Source organism: Ursus arctos, unplaced genomic scaffold (assembly GCF_023065955.2).
Source record: "Ursus arctos isolate Adak ecotype North America unplaced genomic scaffold, UrsArc2.0 scaffold_1, whole genome shotgun sequence".
Lineage (NCBI taxonomy): Eukaryota > Metazoa > Chordata > Mammalia > Carnivora > Ursidae > Ursus > Ursus arctos.
This window is the reverse complement of record NW_026622763.1, coordinates 14,889,531-14,908,777: the sequence shown is the minus strand read 5'-3', so window position 1 is coordinate 14,908,777 and position 19,247 is coordinate 14,889,531. Positions and strand designations below refer to the sequence as shown.

The 19,247-nt window shown below is 34.6% G+C and overlaps 1 protein-coding gene across 1 annotated transcript in view; it reads left to right on the top strand.

Moving 5' to 3' along the window:
* Positions 1 to 19,247, top strand: part of DPP10 (dipeptidyl peptidase like 10) — a 143,149-nt gene that overhangs the window by 86,199 nt on the left and 37,703 nt on the right. Inside the window, exons 10-13 of the mRNA XM_026510117.4 lie at positions 3,059 to 3,180; positions 4,487 to 4,534; positions 18,105 to 18,203; positions 18,311 to 18,380. Of these exons, the coding sequence (XP_026365902.2) occupies positions 3,059 to 3,180; positions 4,487 to 4,534; positions 18,105 to 18,203; positions 18,311 to 18,380 (339 nt within the window). The remainder of the gene's footprint in view (positions 1 to 3,058; positions 3,181 to 4,486; positions 4,535 to 18,104; positions 18,204 to 18,310; positions 18,381 to 19,247) is intronic.

Below are 19,247 nucleotides of genomic sequence, written 5' to 3'. Positions count from 1 at the left end.
TATATACATATACATATATTTTTTTAAGGTTTGCTTCTCTGAACTACCCACATCATAGGCATTTACATATTTTCCTCAGTTGATTTTCTTCTGCTAAGCCTCATTTTGAATTTTCGGTGCGTTAACATTGTACACTGGCAATTTATTCCCAAAATAAAACCACTGTGAACACTAGAAGAAGAGTGAATCAAGGGAAAGTACCCCCCCCTTCCATAGTGTATAAAACCTGGTAAGATTGTTATCGAAGCCAGGAATGCTCATTGCTTAAATAAAGCAGTAGATGGGAAATGTTTTCATCTGCCCAATTTTCCCAGATGGAAAGTTATATTCATAAAAGTAACTTAACGTCCTACCTATTTAGTATTAAAATGTTTCCTCACTCAGAAAGCTTTCACCAGGACCTCACAAGAATGACTTTTATTTTTGTCTGGCAAGCAACTTAATTCTAGACTATATACACTTTCTAATTTCCATTTCACAGATCCATTTTTAAAGTGTCAAAACTGCCATGGCACATTCTCAGTAGAAATTCATCATGTTTGTAGAAGTGTCACCACTGACTCTTTTTTTTTTTTTTTAAAGATTTTATTTATTTATTTGACAGAGATAGAGACAGCCAGCAAGAGAGGGAACACAAGCAGGGGGAGTGGGAGAGGAAGAAGCAGGCTCATAGCAGAAGAGCCTGATGTGGGGCTCGATCCCGCAACGCCGGGATCACGCCCTGAGCCGAAGGCAGACGCTCAACTGCTGTGCCACCCAGGCGCCCTGTCACCACTGATTCTTAACCCAGTAGCCTAAACTTTCCTTTAAGAATGCCCGTTTAAAGCACCCTAAACTCCCTCTAATTCACCGCGTACTCTTACTTATGCATAAATTGCTTTCATCTGAAGCAATGTCTCATTTTTATCACCTCACCCAGTATGTGATTTCTATGTTTTTTGGGTGTTTTTTGTTTGTTTGTTTTTCTCTTAGAGTCCAGAACCCCTATTCTCAATGGCTTCCAAAGGAAGAACAGCTGTTTATTTAAAGAGACTGATTCTAGTTTGGGTTTAGAGTTCTTGATTAGAGTACTGGTTACTTTTTTAAATTTTTGGTGACCGGAAGCCTATCTTGAAGCATATACTCTGGTTGGAACTGGTAGTCCTGAACCATTTTTTAAGGTCCTGAAACTACTTGATCAAAGGTTTACTTCTCTCACTGTATGAAACTCTTAAAGAAAAATGACAGTGTCAGAAGATTAGACTTGGCCAGTTTCAGCCAATGGAATTGTCTCAATCTCTCTTCCCTTTATGAGCCTAAAATGTGATCTGAATCAAAATGACTTCTTAGATTTGTGTGCTTGTCTTCGCTTTCTAGTGACCGAGACAGAATAGTCAGCCCATCTATGAACTGTACTAGTGGAGCAGGCTGTGTTATAAAGAAGATGTAGTACCAATAAATTTCCCCTTAAATAGCTCAGCAAATGCCAGTTGGCTTGACTGTTAGATAACGTTAGTGTTTAACCCAGAAAACTCTATCATTGTCTTGTCCAGGTCATAAAAATAATCATTGGTTGACAAAATTTATGGGACAAGATACCCCAGTAGAATCACAACTGCTGCCATAGTCAGTTTAGAATTTTGTCTCAATATGTGCATTGATTTCAGTAATTTCATAATCTAATGAGAAACTACCAACAAATCTCTGGGGAACTTGAATCTGAAAAATTACATGAAGGAGTAGAGAGAGAAAAGGCTTTAAATTTCAGTTATATCACTTTCGTAGCTGTGGACAACTGGCATGCATTCTTAGCCTCTCTGTGGAGATTGTTATACAACACTGAATAGAATTAATGACATTGGCCTATATACTTAAAAATGATTAAAATGACAAATGCTATGGTGTGTGTGTGTGATGGTATATACACACACATAGCAATTTGAGAGAGAAATAAATTGGGTATGATTACCTTATAAGTTATGACAAAGGTGAAACTGGTTAATGTGTTTAAGTGCTTAGTGTATATTAATTGCCTTGATCAGTAAAGGAAAATTTTGGTTATAATGAGCTCAGAATGTTTCAAATGTGAAATTGTGAGTTTATGAACTATACTTAACATCGATACCCAATTGCTTCAGGTGCTTCTGTTACCCATGTTAATACACCTGTTCCCATCCCTGTGTATGCAGCATACTGCACATCAAAATAACTAGGATTCATTTACAAAATATAGCCAAAATCATGTTCCATTTCCAAATGAAATTGAGAATATTTTGTCCAAGTTTAAGACATAGCTTCACCAGCATTTTCATCTGTTGGCATAATTTATGATTCATCTCTATTTATAAAATAAATGATTCTGTATAGAAAATTTAACCTTGAGTAACTCTCAATCACTCTGACTTTTTAGCATCTTTGTAAAACAGATGATTGCTTTTCTCTTCACCTACCCCCCTGATGTCTCAAAGAATGTATGATCATTAACATTATATTTTCGTACAAAAATAACTTTCCTTTACCAAAAATTTCAGTGCAAGTATTTAAGGCAAGTATTTTCAGTGCATCTATTTAATGGGAAAAAATTGACACTGATACCAAATTCTACTGTTTAATGAGCTTGATTCTTTGTGTGGCTTGTGAAAACATGTATTGGTTCTTTATCAAGTAATATTTGTTGATGGTGAGTTTTTACTAGTCTCTGTGGGCAATTCCTTCTACAACTTTATAAATGAATATCTATAGAGAAAAGGCAGATAAGAATAAATTACATTGAGTCCTGTGGAATCAGTTCCTTTATTTATAAACATGCATACATACATTATATATATATATATACATACATACACATATATATATATAGGCATACACGATTTTAATTCTATTACAGAGAAGAAAAATGTGTATGTCTTAACATTAATAATGGAAATTGACTTTACATTTATACAGTAAGTTATCATTAAAGGAACTGCAATGTAAGTAATGTTGGAGCTCTTCAGTTTATGTTAATATTTAAATATTGATGCCACACATCCAAGTACCTGGAACAGCATCATTTCTAATTTTCTTTTTCTTTCCCCAGTGCTTCTACTGAAGGACTATTGAACCGTCAATGCATTTCATGTAATTTTATGAAAGAACAATGCACATATTTTGATGCCAGTTTTAGTCCTATGAATCAACATTTCTTATTACTCTGTAAAGGTAATACATGATTTCTGATGAAATTTATTTGATCAGTATCTATTACTATCATGAGTAACTATTATTCTCTAGCTATATGATTTGATATTCTAAATTTATGTATTGCTAAGTTATAAATTATGGATTTACTGTGCTATGAATGGTATCTTCATTTAGAAAACGAAATTGGGAGTCAACAGTTACTAATGATAATAAAGGCTGTTTGAGAGTGAACCTTTTAAAAAAGCGAATAAACATTTACATCAGCAAAGTCATGCTATAACAAACTAATTCACCTAGTCTTTAGAAAAAAAAAAAATCCTCTTATTAAAATAATGGCTTGGTTGTTAAGAGATTTAGGATCTACAGAAATTTAATTGCCTGGGTCTAGCACACTTCAATTCTAAGAGATTACATTCACTCCAATTACTTCTATCTGGTAAAAATAGATTATACACACACACATTTTATATATATACACATGTATATTTATATATACATATATAATATACATATATATATATATGAGTCATTGTCCCTTAAATAGATACTGTATCTCCTAGAGATGAAATGGAAGACATGTATCCCTTGTAATGTAATGGATTTATTGCTCTTGCTCCAGTGGGTACCTGAAGCTGTCCTGATTTAAGACACCCTGAGGAATAAATCAACACTTGCTCTTTTTAGTTTTTTTTCTCCTCTTGATATCAAAAAAGTACTTGTTTGAGGATACCGGGGAAAAACCACTAGACCTCTAGATAAAGTTCTTAGAGTGAAGTTTCAAGATAACCTCTTATGGTTACACTGAATTAACTAGTATATCGGAAATATTTGATGAGTCGTTAATTTTTTCAATTAATATACAATTAGAACCAAAGTTTTATTTATCTTATGGATATTTTTATTATGCATGCATTCTTCCTTGATTGGTAAGTAGAATTTGATCTTGGACGAACTAATGAGGGGTCACAGGGTAATGAATCAGCTTTCTGGACATCAGTGACTGACTGCTCTATAAAACACTAGTGAAAGAGAGTAAGGATCATAAGATTGGGTACCATAGAATTATACAAGTATAGGGCATTTTGGAGAGGGGGAAGTCTTAATCTCTGTAAATGGCTTCTTTCCCCATACGTTCTTTTCTGAATAAAATATCCATAGATAGGAATGAAATCTAGTTATCTGGTTTCTGTTTCATTATGTTTTAACTATGAAATGCTTCAATTTGAAAAAAATAACTGTCATGTAGCCTTTCCAATAATTATTACTCAGATGTCTTTAAAATATTTATATATATAATTTTTATACATATGTTTTTAAAATCCAGGCCCAGGCATCCCCGTGGTCAGTCTACATAGCACGGAAAACCCAGCAAGTAAGTACACAAACATGACAATGCGGGATTAGTTATGGCGGGCATTGGTCTTAGGTATTACTTATTCTGAGTGTCATACGCTTATAAAATCTTTTTCAAAGGAGTTTCCAGCATGGAGAGAGAGGTGTAGGTACTATCAATTCGACTTTGTTTATGTAAGAGAAACAGTAAAGCAAGTGGTTTTAGCCATGTTACAGCTGGAATTGGATCTTACATGCCTGGAATAGGGTGCCTACTGTATCTAAGTTGAATGAGGACTGGTTGTGAGGCTCATTTAGGTACATTTCATCCTATTGGCCCCTTACTGCTCTGGTTCATTTTTTTCCTCGGCCTCATACAGATTATTCCTCCAATGCTTTTTGTGTACTTTTGGGAAAAATATGAAAAGTATATTATTTTATATTTTTTCTATCCTATTTGTTCCAGATATCCAGGGCTTCCTAGTTTTATCTATTCATTTAACTGCTCATCATCTATTAAGTGAGCACCTACTCAATCAAGCAATATAACCAAAGTTGGGTGGACATTGCTAGTAAAATATGGTCAATGTGTTTATGAAGTTATAGTAGAGTATGTAAGTAAATACATAGTTGAGGTAATCTTAAAAATGAATAGCCAGATTGCTTCCTGCCTTCCTTTCTTCCTATGTTTCTTTGCCTTCTTTCAATACTCATGCTCTAATGATTTACATTAGGCTGCTCTGATCTAATAAATTAGGCTTATATTTATGAACTTAATTATCAGAATACTCCCTGACATAGTTAATTTTATTCCTCTTTTAAAGATGAGGAAACAGTCACAGGGAGGTTAAATAACTTGCTTAATACATACTATTAGGTAGCAGAACCAGAAATCATATGAGATGGTCTGACTCCAGAATAGGATTTGTAATTGATGAAGGCAGGTTGGATGGGGCTCCTGCAGGACCAGCCAAGAGGATCTTTGGCTTCACGCAGGATAGAAATCAAATGTGAGTTGGAGAAAATGAAAACAGAGTTTAAAAACAGCAGACAGAGTGTCTAGGAGACTTAGCAAGTAGAATGAGTCTCATCGGTGCTTGGGGTCAGGGGGTTATATTGGATCTAGGGTACATGTTCCTTTAGGAATCCAGGGTAGGGTCCAATCAAAGGTGATGACAGGTGAGTAATAGGTGTTAATTCATGAATCATCGAAGGTAGGAAGTATTGATGCCAGTGTCAGTTTGTTGGAAGCTAACGTCCTGGAACACGTTTGGGATCCAGCTCTTCTTAGATGTTATTACGTGCTTGGGGCCTCGGAAAAAACTCAGAGAATGATTCACTTTCTTGCTTTCCTGTCAAGTGGGAACATAGCTTCTTTGGCTTGTTCAGAGCCAAAATACAGAAACAGGGCTTAGCAGAAAAAAAGCAGAGACATAGCCCTTCTAAAATGGATTCCCTCCAGCTTCCCTGCCTCCTTATCACTACCCTATGATGGCAACTTATTCTCTTGTGTTTTTGTCTTTCACATCTTGTACTTAAGTCGTTTTACTTAGATGCAGGCATAAGACTGTAATGTTGAAGGACGATGTTATTTTTAGATCTGAACAGAGGAAGACCATTCATATTCTTCAAATACCAACATAGGGAGACTTCCTCCCTATTCTAGAAAAAAATGAAAATGCTAAATTTGTAATGGGGATTTTTGTGGTTGGAAATAGGTGAGCACATTGTTTAGTTTCTGCTTATCAGTATAAACCTTAAAGAGGCTGTGGTGAGCAAATTAAATCTGTTTAGTATTAACACTAACAGCAAAAATAATAATAAAACAGTATATTGGATAAAATAGAAGGTTGAATTTTATAAATTAAAAAATCAGTATATAAAATGAGTTCATTATATACTTTTTTTGAGATCTGAAACAATATCTCATAGGATCAATTTCCTTGTAGGCAAATTAAAAATGAATTTTTTATGAAGATGAGATATATTTGCAACATAAGATGCATTGAATAAATGGGAACTATTTGTGTTATATTGTATATTCTGCCAAAATAATTTTTTAAAAAATTTCCAATCTGATTTTAACTTTATCCTACTGTTACAAGGCAGTGTTTTTCCTAGTAATTTCTGCAACAAATAATGAAATCTTTCTAATTTTCCCATTTATAAACCAATTATGATCATCTCAGCAAGAAAAAAGTGAGCAGTGGTCAGATGCTTAATTTTCTTTTTTAAAAGACATTTATTGAGCTAAAACTTATATTCAAAAACTCATTCAGTTTCAAGTAAATCTTTTGGTTAATGGATCTTGGATTAATCTTTGTTACATTAATGAATTAATTATAACACATTTGGGGGCCACATGAAGAATAGTGTATGAAAAGAAAATTTTAAAAAGAAAAATGAAAATATTTAACAAACATGGACAACTTTAAACCCAATAATTACCAAAGAAATGCAGAGTAAAACATTGCCATGTAATTTGCCAAACAACTTAACAGCATCCAAAAATTTACATTGCTAATAAGGATATAGTAAGGCTCTCATAACTTGCAGGTAGAAATCATTGCAATCTCTTGGAAAAAATGTCATAAGCCTTAAGTCTTTTGTAACTATGTACCTGGTATGTTTCCTCTTAATGGTTTTTACAGAGGAAATAATTCTAAATAGAGAAAATCTAATAGCACTGTTGATAATGAAAAAACAACATAATATAAAAGAGGGGTATTTGTAAATGAACTTTAATGGAATATTAATTAGTGCCCTATCTTCCATTTGTCCTTCCAGAATCACAGGATCTCAGTTTTTTTCCCGCTTTGGTTTCTGCCCCAGAAATAATCTATACAGATCTCTTAGGTTCTGTTACCATTTGGCTACCAGTTAGATTCTAGCTAAAGTCAATCCCATGGGTGACTGAAAATAGGGAGAAATGTAGTTTTGGAGTATCTATTCTTCCAGGACTATCTATCCCTGTGGAGTTACCCCAGATTGCCAGGACTCCTAGCTGAAGGTCACCATCGATCTCTCACAGAACTAACACTGCTCAATGCCCTTGACCTGCCGGCCTAGCCATTGTCCTAAGCCCTGGTTTACTGGACTGCCCCTTGTGAACTCCTGTCCATTGTTCATATATTTATAAATAGTTCTTTATTAAAATGTTATCAGATCAGTCTAATAAAGTCACCATCAGTTTCCTACTAGGATTAAAAATATAAATGTTTACAAAAGTTCTTCCAAAATGTTTAAGCTATAGTTCCAAGTGATTAAGGAGTCCAAATGTTTATGCTACTCTAAAAAAACTGTTTGAAAATGCATCCAAAATTTTAAGAAAATAATACTTACAAATGTTAAAATTCTTGCATTTGGCTAGCAGCCTTCCAGGTGATTTTTGTTCTTTCTTCTTATTTGCCTCTTGTTCTACAATGAACAAGTATTGCTTTTTTTTTCATATATTACTTTTTTAATGAAAAAGAAACCATTAAAATGCTCAGTGAGTTGAGACAAGGTATAAATATGCAAAATTTTAGTTAATATTTCAAAAGTCCTTTGTCTCCTATCATTACCATTTTCTTTCTCCTTAATTTTGCATATATGATTGTTTCCTTTTTCTCCATCCCATCTCTTGTTCTCACCCCTCTTTACTTTGCTCCCACTTTATCTCTCCCTTTCGTCTTCCCAGTTTTGTTTTCATTTTCTGCTCTTTTCAATTCCATGCTTAAAACTGTGTCTTAACATTTCTTCCTCTTCACACTATTTCACCAAAAAAAACTGTGTATTATATGTTTTGCGAATCTATCACCAAAAAAAGCTGTCTGCTCATAATATTTTCAAAATGGCTTTACTATTTCCTATATTTCTTTTCCTTAAAAAGAACTGATTTCCCTGTGACCATGGATTGATTTTTCCCCCATGAATAAATGAGTGGCCTTTGACTTAGAAGTAAAAAATTTCTCAACTGCCCCTATATTCACGTAGTTTACATGTAATTAGGTTTATTTTTTGCCACTGACATTTGATAATTAAGAGAAACCATGAGAAATTATTAGTATATCATACTCATATTGGTGCCTTGGCTGTATCCATTTATTCAATTGTCAATTAGTCATTTTAATAAACTATTGTTCATTTATTAAAAAAAAAATAGCCAACAAGATGATCTGTAGTTACAACTATATTCAAAAAACTATCCGCATCGTAGTTAGTAAATACCAGGTGACACTGGCTTTCTCTAAATACAAAACAAAATGTTTTTGTCCACAATTAAGTGCATTTTTGTGATAGTTCTTAGGTTATAAATGCTGACTCTTTGATGAGAGTATACAGAGTTTAGGTATTCACATTTTAAATTTTATAACAATGTTTAGAATAGCTTCCTTGAAAATATTACTATTTAGGTAATCTGAAACGTCTTACATTTTAGGGATTGAATAAACCTCTGAGAACATCTAATTTCCCGAATTTGTATTGTAGCAGATGATACTTACTTACAAGACATGTGGTTTGATGTGCCTGAAATCACATGTAGAATTCAGAGTACAGTGCAGGAAAAAAAGTTAGATGGTTCTAATAGAATGATAATTTCTCTGATAGAAGTGGACATAATTCCAAGACAGCAAGTCAGTAGAAAGGCCAAAGAATGTGAATGTACTAACATGAAGGCATGACAATATCCAAACTTGCAAGATAAAAGTTGTCCCATGTGGCTGAAATGAAACATTTAAGAAAAAAAAGCAAAGGGATATAGGCGATAGGGGCAAGCTGGAGCCAGGTCATAAAACTCTGGTTTTATTCTAAAGAGTTTGGATTTAACAGTAAAGTATCAATGATGAACCAGTGATGATTAAAAAACTAAATTTGTATTCTGGCCATGGAATAACTTAAAGTAGAAACAGCCTCTTGCCAGAAAGGAAGGGAGGGGAAGAAAAAAAAAAAGGAAAAGAAAAAACAATTTTCAAGTATGTGACAATAGTCAAGATAGGACTCTAATCTCTGGAAGAAGGGAGACAATGTTGTAATTGTCCTGGCTTTCTGGCTGGAATCATTTTCTGAATCTCAGTGCAATGAAGAACAATCCAAGAAGAGTGTAATGGTATCTTAGAGTCAGAATGAGGACAGCTATTGGAGTTCAGAAAGGTTGAAGCTTTTGGAATGTTGAGAACGTGGACAAATACACCGGAGAAGAGGAGAAAGGAGAAAAAAAAGCCCAGAAATCTTAATAGGGTTCAGGGGATCATCTTGAGTCTACTGCACAAAACCCCTAGCTCAGCATGTATTTGGGAAAGGCCAGAGCTTAAAAAGTGCTGGCATGTAATAAAAGTTCCAACCAGGCAGAACACTGGAATGTGTAAGAGCCCACAAGAGTCATGCCTTCATAGTAGGGCTACACTAGCCACACATCAGAAATCACCCAACCTACACTAAATGTTTTTAAAAGTGTTGAAATGATTTAGCTGACCTGCAAAAAGCCTAAACACCTGCTGGAACAAAGTCTAATAATTTCCAAAATAATAGAACAAAATCCAAAACAGTGTAAATATCAAAATGGTCAGAATCCAGTAGAACATTACTAGGTGTGTGAGGAAGCTAGAGAATATGACTCATAACTGGGAATAAAAAAAAGCTACTGTGAATAGAGACAGATTCAGAAATGAGAGAGATGGAACCTTCTGACAAATACAATAAACCAACTATTATAAATATGACTTTGAACATCAAGAAAAAATGAATACAGTGTGAATACATTGGGATTTTTTTTAAAGGAACTTCATGAACTTAAAATATCTGAAATAAAAACTTCACTGGAAAATACGAAAAGCAAATTAGACACTATAGAAAACAGATCAGTGAACTTGAAACATTATCAACAGAAACTTCCAGATACAGGAAAAAAAAAAAAAAAGAATGAAAGAAATGAACAAAGCCTAAGTTAATGCAGGCCTATATATATATACATTTTTTTTTTAACTAGAGTCAAAAGGGGAGGCACGTAAGAAATATTTGATGAAATAATGGCCAAATCCAAATAAAATGGATAAAGTAATAAAATTGCTCAACAAACCTCAAGCGAGGTAACCCAATAGAAAGGTGATTTAAAAAAAAAACAAGTTAAACCTTAAATCATCAAAAATAAAAGGACACCTATATATCCACACATTACATACATGGTAGTGAAGCCAAGAATTACTGCAAAGGTCTCATCAGGAAAAAGAAAAAAAAAAGCAAGAAAAAAAGGAAAAGGAAAAGGAAAGAGAAAGGAAAGGAAAGAAAAATAGAGCAAAATCTTTAAAATGATGATGGAAGAATTCCAGAGAAGATGGCAGAATAGGACAACCCTAACCACAATTCATCTCAGGGATACAACTAGGTTAACAATCACATAGGTGTAAATAAGCCAGAAAATGACAGGAAGACTAGGAGAACAAATTTCACAACTAAAGGGAGCCATGAGGCTGTCCGTGGGTGGGAGGGAGGGATGCTGCTGGAATGGAGAGGGGAGAGAAACTCACACGGGAATTTGTCTTCCCTGTGTGGACTCTAAACATTTGGCTTTGAAAGCCAGATGGGCTGAATTTCATGAGTTGTAACAACCAATGGGACTGAAAACCTGAAACTATAAAAATAAGGGGGCTCAGTTCTGGGAGAACCTGGAGGAAACTGAGTCCCCGCCCTTAAAGAGACAGCACAACAAACAGCCTGCAGACATACTGCATAGAAGCAGCAGTTTGAAAAATGCCTGGGGCATATAGAAGGGAGCTTTCTTGACTAATCTCATGAGTGTGATGGAAAGGCAGGGATCCTTGAAAAACTTCTTCAGAAACAAAGGAGCTGGTGGACACCATTACCTACTCCCACCTCCCAGCATAAACAGAGGGCCACCTGCGGGAATCAGAGAAGCCCAGACACTCGCTCCTTGCTAACACTGCGTGTCCTGCACCTCCCTCCCCCCTTGCACTTCAGATCTGCCCTCTGCAGCCAGGCTGGCCTTACTTCTAGTGAATGCAGGTCCCCTCCCCAAGAGGACAAGTGCAAACGTTGCTAACACCACTGCCCCCCCACCCCATTTGTGGACCCTTGCCCTTAGCAGAGCCAACCCTTCCAAAATGCTCTTAGCCAGAGCCCTTCCAAAGAGGTGCAGGCCCCGCACACCAATAAAAGCTTCTCACAATAAAAGCTTCCCAGGGGACAAAATAGGTAAGCTTCCTATAGTTTGGTGGCTTGGCAAATGGTTGGTCTGACACAACTCAAGCCCAAGGCAGCCCAAGACTGGCCCACTAACATAAAAGAGACCAACCACTGCCCACAACAGACAAAGAGAACCACTGCAGATGACTAGACTGAAGAAAAAAGCAACTCAGCCACAACAACAGGGCATACGCAACACACACAGGGATCACCCCCAAGTGTCAGGTTCTGGTGGACTGGGGACACTGCACTACAGGACCTCTTCTTCATAAGGCAGGAGACATAGCTGACTTTCCTAGCATACAGAAACAGACACAAAGATTTAGACAAAATGAGAAAAGGAAATAGGTCACAAAGAACAAAATCACAGCAAATGACCCAACTGAAATAGACACAAGTAATATACCTGATAGAGAATTTAAAGTAATGATCACAAAGATATTTACTGGACCTGAGAAAAGAGTAGGAAACATCATTAACAAACGTAAAGAGAAAGCACAGGAAAAAAACCAATCAGGTATGAACTCATTAAATGAAATTAAAAATATACTAGATGGAATAACTAGTAGACTTCAGGAAGAATATATGGATCAGTGGCCTGGAGGACAGAGTAAATGAAAGCATCAAACTAAGCAGGTGAGAGAAAAAAAAAAAGTTATACAAAACAAGAATAGACTTAACATCAAGTGTAACAGCATTCACACTACACGGATCCCAGGAGTAGAGAGAGAAAAGGGTACAGAAAATTTACTGAAGAAATAGCTAAAAACATCCCAAATCTAGGGAAGGAAACAGACATCCAGATCCAAAAGGCACAGCGAGCCCCCTTTGAACTAAATCCAAGAAGGTCCACAGAAAGACACAAAGCAACCGAATGGCAAAAAGTAGCAATAAAGAGAATATTAAAAGCAGCAAAACAAACAAACAAAAAACAAAAAACAAAAAAAACCAGCAAGAGAAAAGAAAACAGTTATATACAAGAGAAACCCCATCAGGCTATCAGCTGATTTTTCATCAAGAAACTTTGCAGATCAGAGGGAAGTGACATGATATATTCAAAATGTTGAAAGGAAAAAAATATGCAGGAAAAAATGATCTATCCAGCAAGGCTATCATTAAGACTAGAAGGAAATAGAGTTTTCCAGGAGCTAGTTCTTTGAAAAGATTAACAGAACTGATAAACTCAGGACTCATCAAAATCAATAAATCAATAAGCAAATAAATAGAGAAAATGAGAGAGGACGCAAAGAAAATCAGAAAAGAAAGGGGATAAATAACATCTGATACCACAGATATAAAAAGGATTGTAAGAAAATATTAAAGATTATAGGTCAACAAACTGGACAACCTAGAAGAAATAAATTCCTAGAAACATTTAACCTCCCAAAACTGCATCAGGAAGAAATTGAAAATTTGAACAGGCCATAAATCAGCAATGAAATTAAATCACTAATCAAAAAACTCCAAACAAACCAAAGTTCAGGAGCAGACAGCTTCACAGGTGAATTCTACCAAACACTTAAAGAAGAGTTAATACCTATTCTCAAACTATTTCAAAAAACAGAAGAGGAAGGAAATCTGCCTAGCTTCATTCCATGAGGCTGGCATTACCCCAACACCAAAACTAGATAAGGACACTACAAAAAAAAAGAACTACAGGCCAATATCACTGATGAGCATAGATGCAAAAACCCTCAAAAAATACTAGCCAACCAAATCCAACAGTACATTTAAAAAATCATTCACCATGATCAAGTGGGTTTTATTCCCAGGATGCATGGGTAGTTCAACTAAGCAATCAATGTGATATATCACATCACAAAGATAAGGATAAAGACCATATCCTCATTTCAATAGATGCAGAAAAAGCATTTGATAAAGTACAACATGATAGAAACCCTCAACAAAATAGGTTTAAAGGGAAGACACCTGAACATAATAAAGGTCTTATATGAAAACCCACAGCTAACATCATCCTCTATGATGAAAAACTGAGAGCAATTTCCCTAATATCAGGAATAAGTCAGAGATGTCCACTCTTACCACTTTTATTCAACATGATACTGGAAATCCTAGCTACAGCAATCAAACAAAAAGAAATGAAAAACATCCAAATTAGTAAGGAAGAAGTAAAATGTTCACTATATGCAGATGACATGATACTGTATACCGGAAACCCAATACTTCACCAAAAAACTACCAGAACTGATAAATGAATTTAAGGTTGCAGGATAAAAAATGAATATACAGAAATCTGTTCCATTTCTATACACTAATAACAAAGCAGCAAAGAGAAATTAATAAACAATCCCATTTAGAAATGCATCAAAAATAATAAAATTCATAGGAATAGAATGAACCAAGGACATGAAACACCTGTACTCTGAAAACCATAAAACACTGATGAAAGAAATTAAAGAGGACACAAAGAAATGGAAAGATATTCCATGCTCATGGGTTGGAAGAACAAATCTTGTTAAAATGTCCATACTACCCAAAGCAATCTATAGATTTAATGAAATTTCTATCAAAATATGAATAATAATTTTCAAAAACCTAGAACAAACAATCCTAAAATTTGTATAAAACCACAGAAGACCCCAAACAGTCAAAACAGTCTTGAAAAAGCTGGAGGTGTCACAATTCCAGACCTCAAGTTATATTACAAATCTGTAGTGATCAAAAAAATATAGTACTGGCACAAAATAGATGCAAAGATCAACAGAAAGAAAGACCAAAATAACCCCACGATTATATGGTCAATCAGTCTTCAACAAGAGGTAAGCTAATGCAGTGGGGGGAAAAAAAGTCAGTCTTTTCAACAAATGTTGTTGAGAAAACTGAACAGTTGCATGCTTAAGAATGAAACTGGACCACTTTCTTGTACCAGACACAAAAATAAACTCAAAATAAGGACCTAATGTGAGCCATGAAATCATAAAATCCTAGAATAGAGCACAGGCAGTAATTTCTCTTACATAGGCCATAGCAACATTTTTCTAGTTATGGTCTCCTGAGGCAAGGGAAACAAAAGCAAAAATGAACTATTGGGACTACAGTCCCAACAAAATAAAAAGCTTCCGCAGAGTGAAGGAAACAATCAACAAAACTGAAAAACAACCTACAGAATGGGAGAAGATATCTGCAAGGGACATATCCAATAAAGGGTTAGTATCCAAAATATATAAAGATCTGATATAACTCAACATCCCAAAAACAAATAACCCAATTAAAAACTGGGTAGACAGGGTGCCTGGGTGGCTCAGTTGGTTGGGCGTTTGCCTTCGGCTCAGGTCATGATCCCAGAGTCCTGCGATTGAGTCCTGTATCAGGCTCCTTGCCCAGTGGGGATCCTAATTCTCCCTCTCCCTCTGCCTGCTGCTCCCCCTGCTTGTGCTCACACTCTCTCTGTCAAATCAATCAATTAATCTTAAAAACTGGGCAGAAGACATAAACAGACATTTTTCCAAAGAAGACATCCAGATGGCCAACAGACACATGAAAAGATGCTCAAAATCACTTATTATCAGGGAAATGCAAATCAAAACCACAATGAAGTATCACTTCACTCCTGTCAGAATGGCTAAAATCAGCAACATAAGAAACACAAGTGTTGACAAGGGTGTGGAGAAAACAGAATCCTCATGCACTGTTGGTGGGAATGTAAACTGTTGCAGCCACTTTGGAAAGCAGTATGGAAGTTCCTCAAAAAATTAAAAATACAACTACCATACAGTTCAGTAAGCACACTACTGGGTATTTACCCAAAGGATACAAAAACACTAAGTTGAGAGGCTATATGCACCCCTATCTTTACTGCAGCATTTTTTACAATAGCCAAATTATGGAAGCAGCTCAAGCATCCATCAATAGATGAATGGATAAAGAAGATGTGATACACCCACATACAATGCAATATTATTCAGCCATAAAAAAGAATGAAATTTTGCCATGTGCAACAACATGGATGGATCTAGAGAATATAATGCTAAAGGAAGTTAGTCAGAAAAAGACTAATACCATATGATTTCACTCATATGTGGAGTTTAAGAATCAAAACAAAGGGAGAAAAGAGACAAACCAAAAACTACAAACAAACATGGTTACCTGAGGACAGTGGGGGGGGGGGGGGTTTGAAATAGGTGAAGGGGATTAAGAGTGCACTTACCATGATGAGCACTGAGTAATATACAGAATGCTGAATCATTATATTGCATGCCTGCAACTAATGTAACACTGTATATTAAGTATACTGGAATTTAAGTAATTGATTAATTAAATGATGATGGAAAAGAAAACATAATCCTCAACCTGGAATAATGATCTTAGAAAACAGCCTTCAAAATTGAAGGCAAAATGAAGAATACAGAAGAAATGCTGAGAATGTTTGCCATCAGATTTGTAATTCTAAATAATACCTAGATAAAAGAATAATTTAGGAGAATACATTGAGCCACAGAAAAATGAAAATATAACTAATTCAAATTTGGGAATACCTGACAATATGACTAGAAATTTATGGCTCTAAATTCTGGCTTAATAAAAAAGGAAAACTTTAAAATCAATCATCTAAACTTCCACTTTAATTAGCTAGAAAAAGAAGAGCAAATTAAGTTGACGGGAGGAAATAATAAAGAGTGGAAATAAACGATAAAGTAAATGGACTAGCAATAGAGAAAATAAATAAAAGCAAAGTTTTTTTAAAGATCAATAAAATTTATAAAGTACTATATACAGTCATCAATGAAAATGTACACTATTTTCATTAATGAAATGCATGATGTTAATGGATCTTACATACATTAGAATGATAGTAATAGAATATTATAGGTAATTTTACGGTAGTGAATTTTACATTTTTGATGAAGTGGGTAAATTTCTTAAAAGACATTAATTGCTAAACAATCAGACAGGAGGAAATACACTATATAAATATTATCTACTAAAACATTTTTTAACTAATATTCTTCCTACAAAGAAAATTCCAGTTAGCTTCACTGGAGAATTCTGTGCAGTATTCAATATATTTATACCAAGCTTATACAAAATCTCAGAAAATATAAGGCTAGCATTCCAGACTCCAGATCCAGCATAAACATTACAAGGACAAAAATAAAAAAGGGGGTGGCATGTGCCTGTTCGGCTCAGTTGGTAGAGTGTAAGATTCCTGATCTTGAGGTAGTGAGTTTGAGCCCCATGTTGGGTGTAGTGATTACTTAAAAAATAAAATCTTTTTTTCTAATGAAACAGACACAAAGTTCATTAACTAAATACTAGCAAGTAAAATACAACAATTTATAAAAGGATAATATATTATGAGTACATGAGGTTTACCTGAAGAATCCATGATTGCTATAACATTCAATAATCAATCAATGCAATTCACTTTATTTTACTGTTAACTCTGAGGATTTAGAAGAAAGTATTTTATAAAATTGAATAATAGTAAAAACAACAATAAATTATTAGCAAGAATAGAAGGAAATTTCTTAATCAGATGAACATAATTTACAAAAATACTACAACTGATATCATACTTAATGTCTTAATGTTGAAAGACTGATTGTTTTCTCCCATGATGAGAGAAATTAAAGACTCAATGGATATACATATATACTTATGGATTAGAGGGCTATTTTCAGTATGTCAAATCTCCCTAATAAATTTATAGGTTTAGCATATCAATCAAAATTCCAGGAAGTTACTGATGTTCATATTTTGTCAACTTGTTTTTTTTTTAATTTTTTAATATTGTCTATTGCCTTATTCTCAAATTCATTAATAAATTCTTTACAGTACCTAATATGCTATTAATCCCACCTAGTATTTTTCATCTTAGATTGTTTTTATGAATATCAGATTTTACAGTTTTTTTAGTATTTTGTGTCTTTTTAAAAAATTTCATTCATATATTTCCTTAATATCCTCATGCCTATTTTTTTTCACCCTAATAAACACAGGGGATATAATTATAATCGATTGGGAATACCATTAAAAAAGAGAATATGTCACCTGCATTATTTCTATTGATTACATTTTGTACTCATCATGGGCAATATTTTCCTGATCTTTCACATGCCTCACAATTTTGTATTGGAAGCCCAGCATGGTAATGTCATCTTATTAGGTGCTAGATAAGTTTGTATTTTTTTAAATATTCTTCAGCAGAGTAGTAACATGATCAGATTTGCATTTTGAAAATGTAAATGCTAATTCCAAGTATAGGGCAAATAGAGAACATTTCACTGGAATAAGAAAGCTCAGTTAGAAAACTGCTGTGGTAATCCAGCCAGGAGAAAAATTATGAGTTTAATCAGTGCCTAACACAGTGCTTGCCAAATGATAATCACTGATTATTTGTTGTGTTGCACTGATTCCTGATCAACACATAGTAGTTAGTTATTTAAATTAACTTTTTTGATTTATAGAATATTTTATATTGGAAAGCAATTCCATGCTGAAGGAAGCTATCCTGAAGAAGAAGATAGTAAAGTCAGAAATTAAAATGCTTCATATTGACGACTATGGTAAAGTTTTGTGCATGCTATGTTATTTAAGAACAACATTCTCTGCATCTTATAGTTTTACGTGTAAATGACTCTCCATCTTTAATATTTTGCTCTTTCTTTAAAAGAACTTCCTTTACAGTTGTCCTTTCCCAAAGATTTTACGGACCGAAACCAGTATGCTCTTCTGTTAATAATGTAAGTATTTTATTTGTTTTTGAAATGAAGGAATCTAAAGGCTTTATAATTTTTCTTATGCCTCACCTGACAGCATTGTGATTAAAAAACAAAAGAGGAAGTCCTATGTGTGTAGTTAACTGTGCAGCTGTCGGTGGTATGAGCTCATCAATGACACCACCACCAAACAATATGGAGTGATGTGTCATTTGTACTTCTTACCTCCCAAGTTGAACTCAGTGTTACTACTGGGAATAGTGACACATATGGTTTGGGTTATGGATGTCTGTTTAGCAATTACTCAAGCCCTATGCTCATTTTTTTGTTTTGTTTTCATATATAATATTGGTCTGTTTCTTTCTTTGCAATATATTTGTCATACCAAAGTTATGCTGGATTCATAAAAATATTTTTTTCATTGTTGTAAGAATACTTAATATGAGATCTACTCTCTTGACAAATCTTAAATGCACAATAAAGTATTGTTAACTATAGGCACAGTGTTGCATAGCAGATCTGTAGACCTTAGTCATCTTGCACGACTAAAATTTTATACCCATTAAATAGCAACTCCCCATTTCCCACTCCCCTGGCAAACACCATTCTACTCTCTGCTTCTAGGAGTTTGATTATTTTAGATGCCTTTTGGTAGTGGAATCACACAGTATCGGACCTTTTGTGACTGGCTTATTTCTCTTAGGAAAATGTCCTTAAGGTGCATCTATGTTGTCACAGTCAGGCCCTATGCTCTTTATCAGTTGCTTATGCAACATTGAGGAAACACTGATTTCCACTGCTGAAACCACTGGTTATATTTAATCACTCCTGCCAGTTTTCCTTCTTGGATTCATGGCCAGCAGGAAGCACCTCCCATGCTCAGAAAACTTT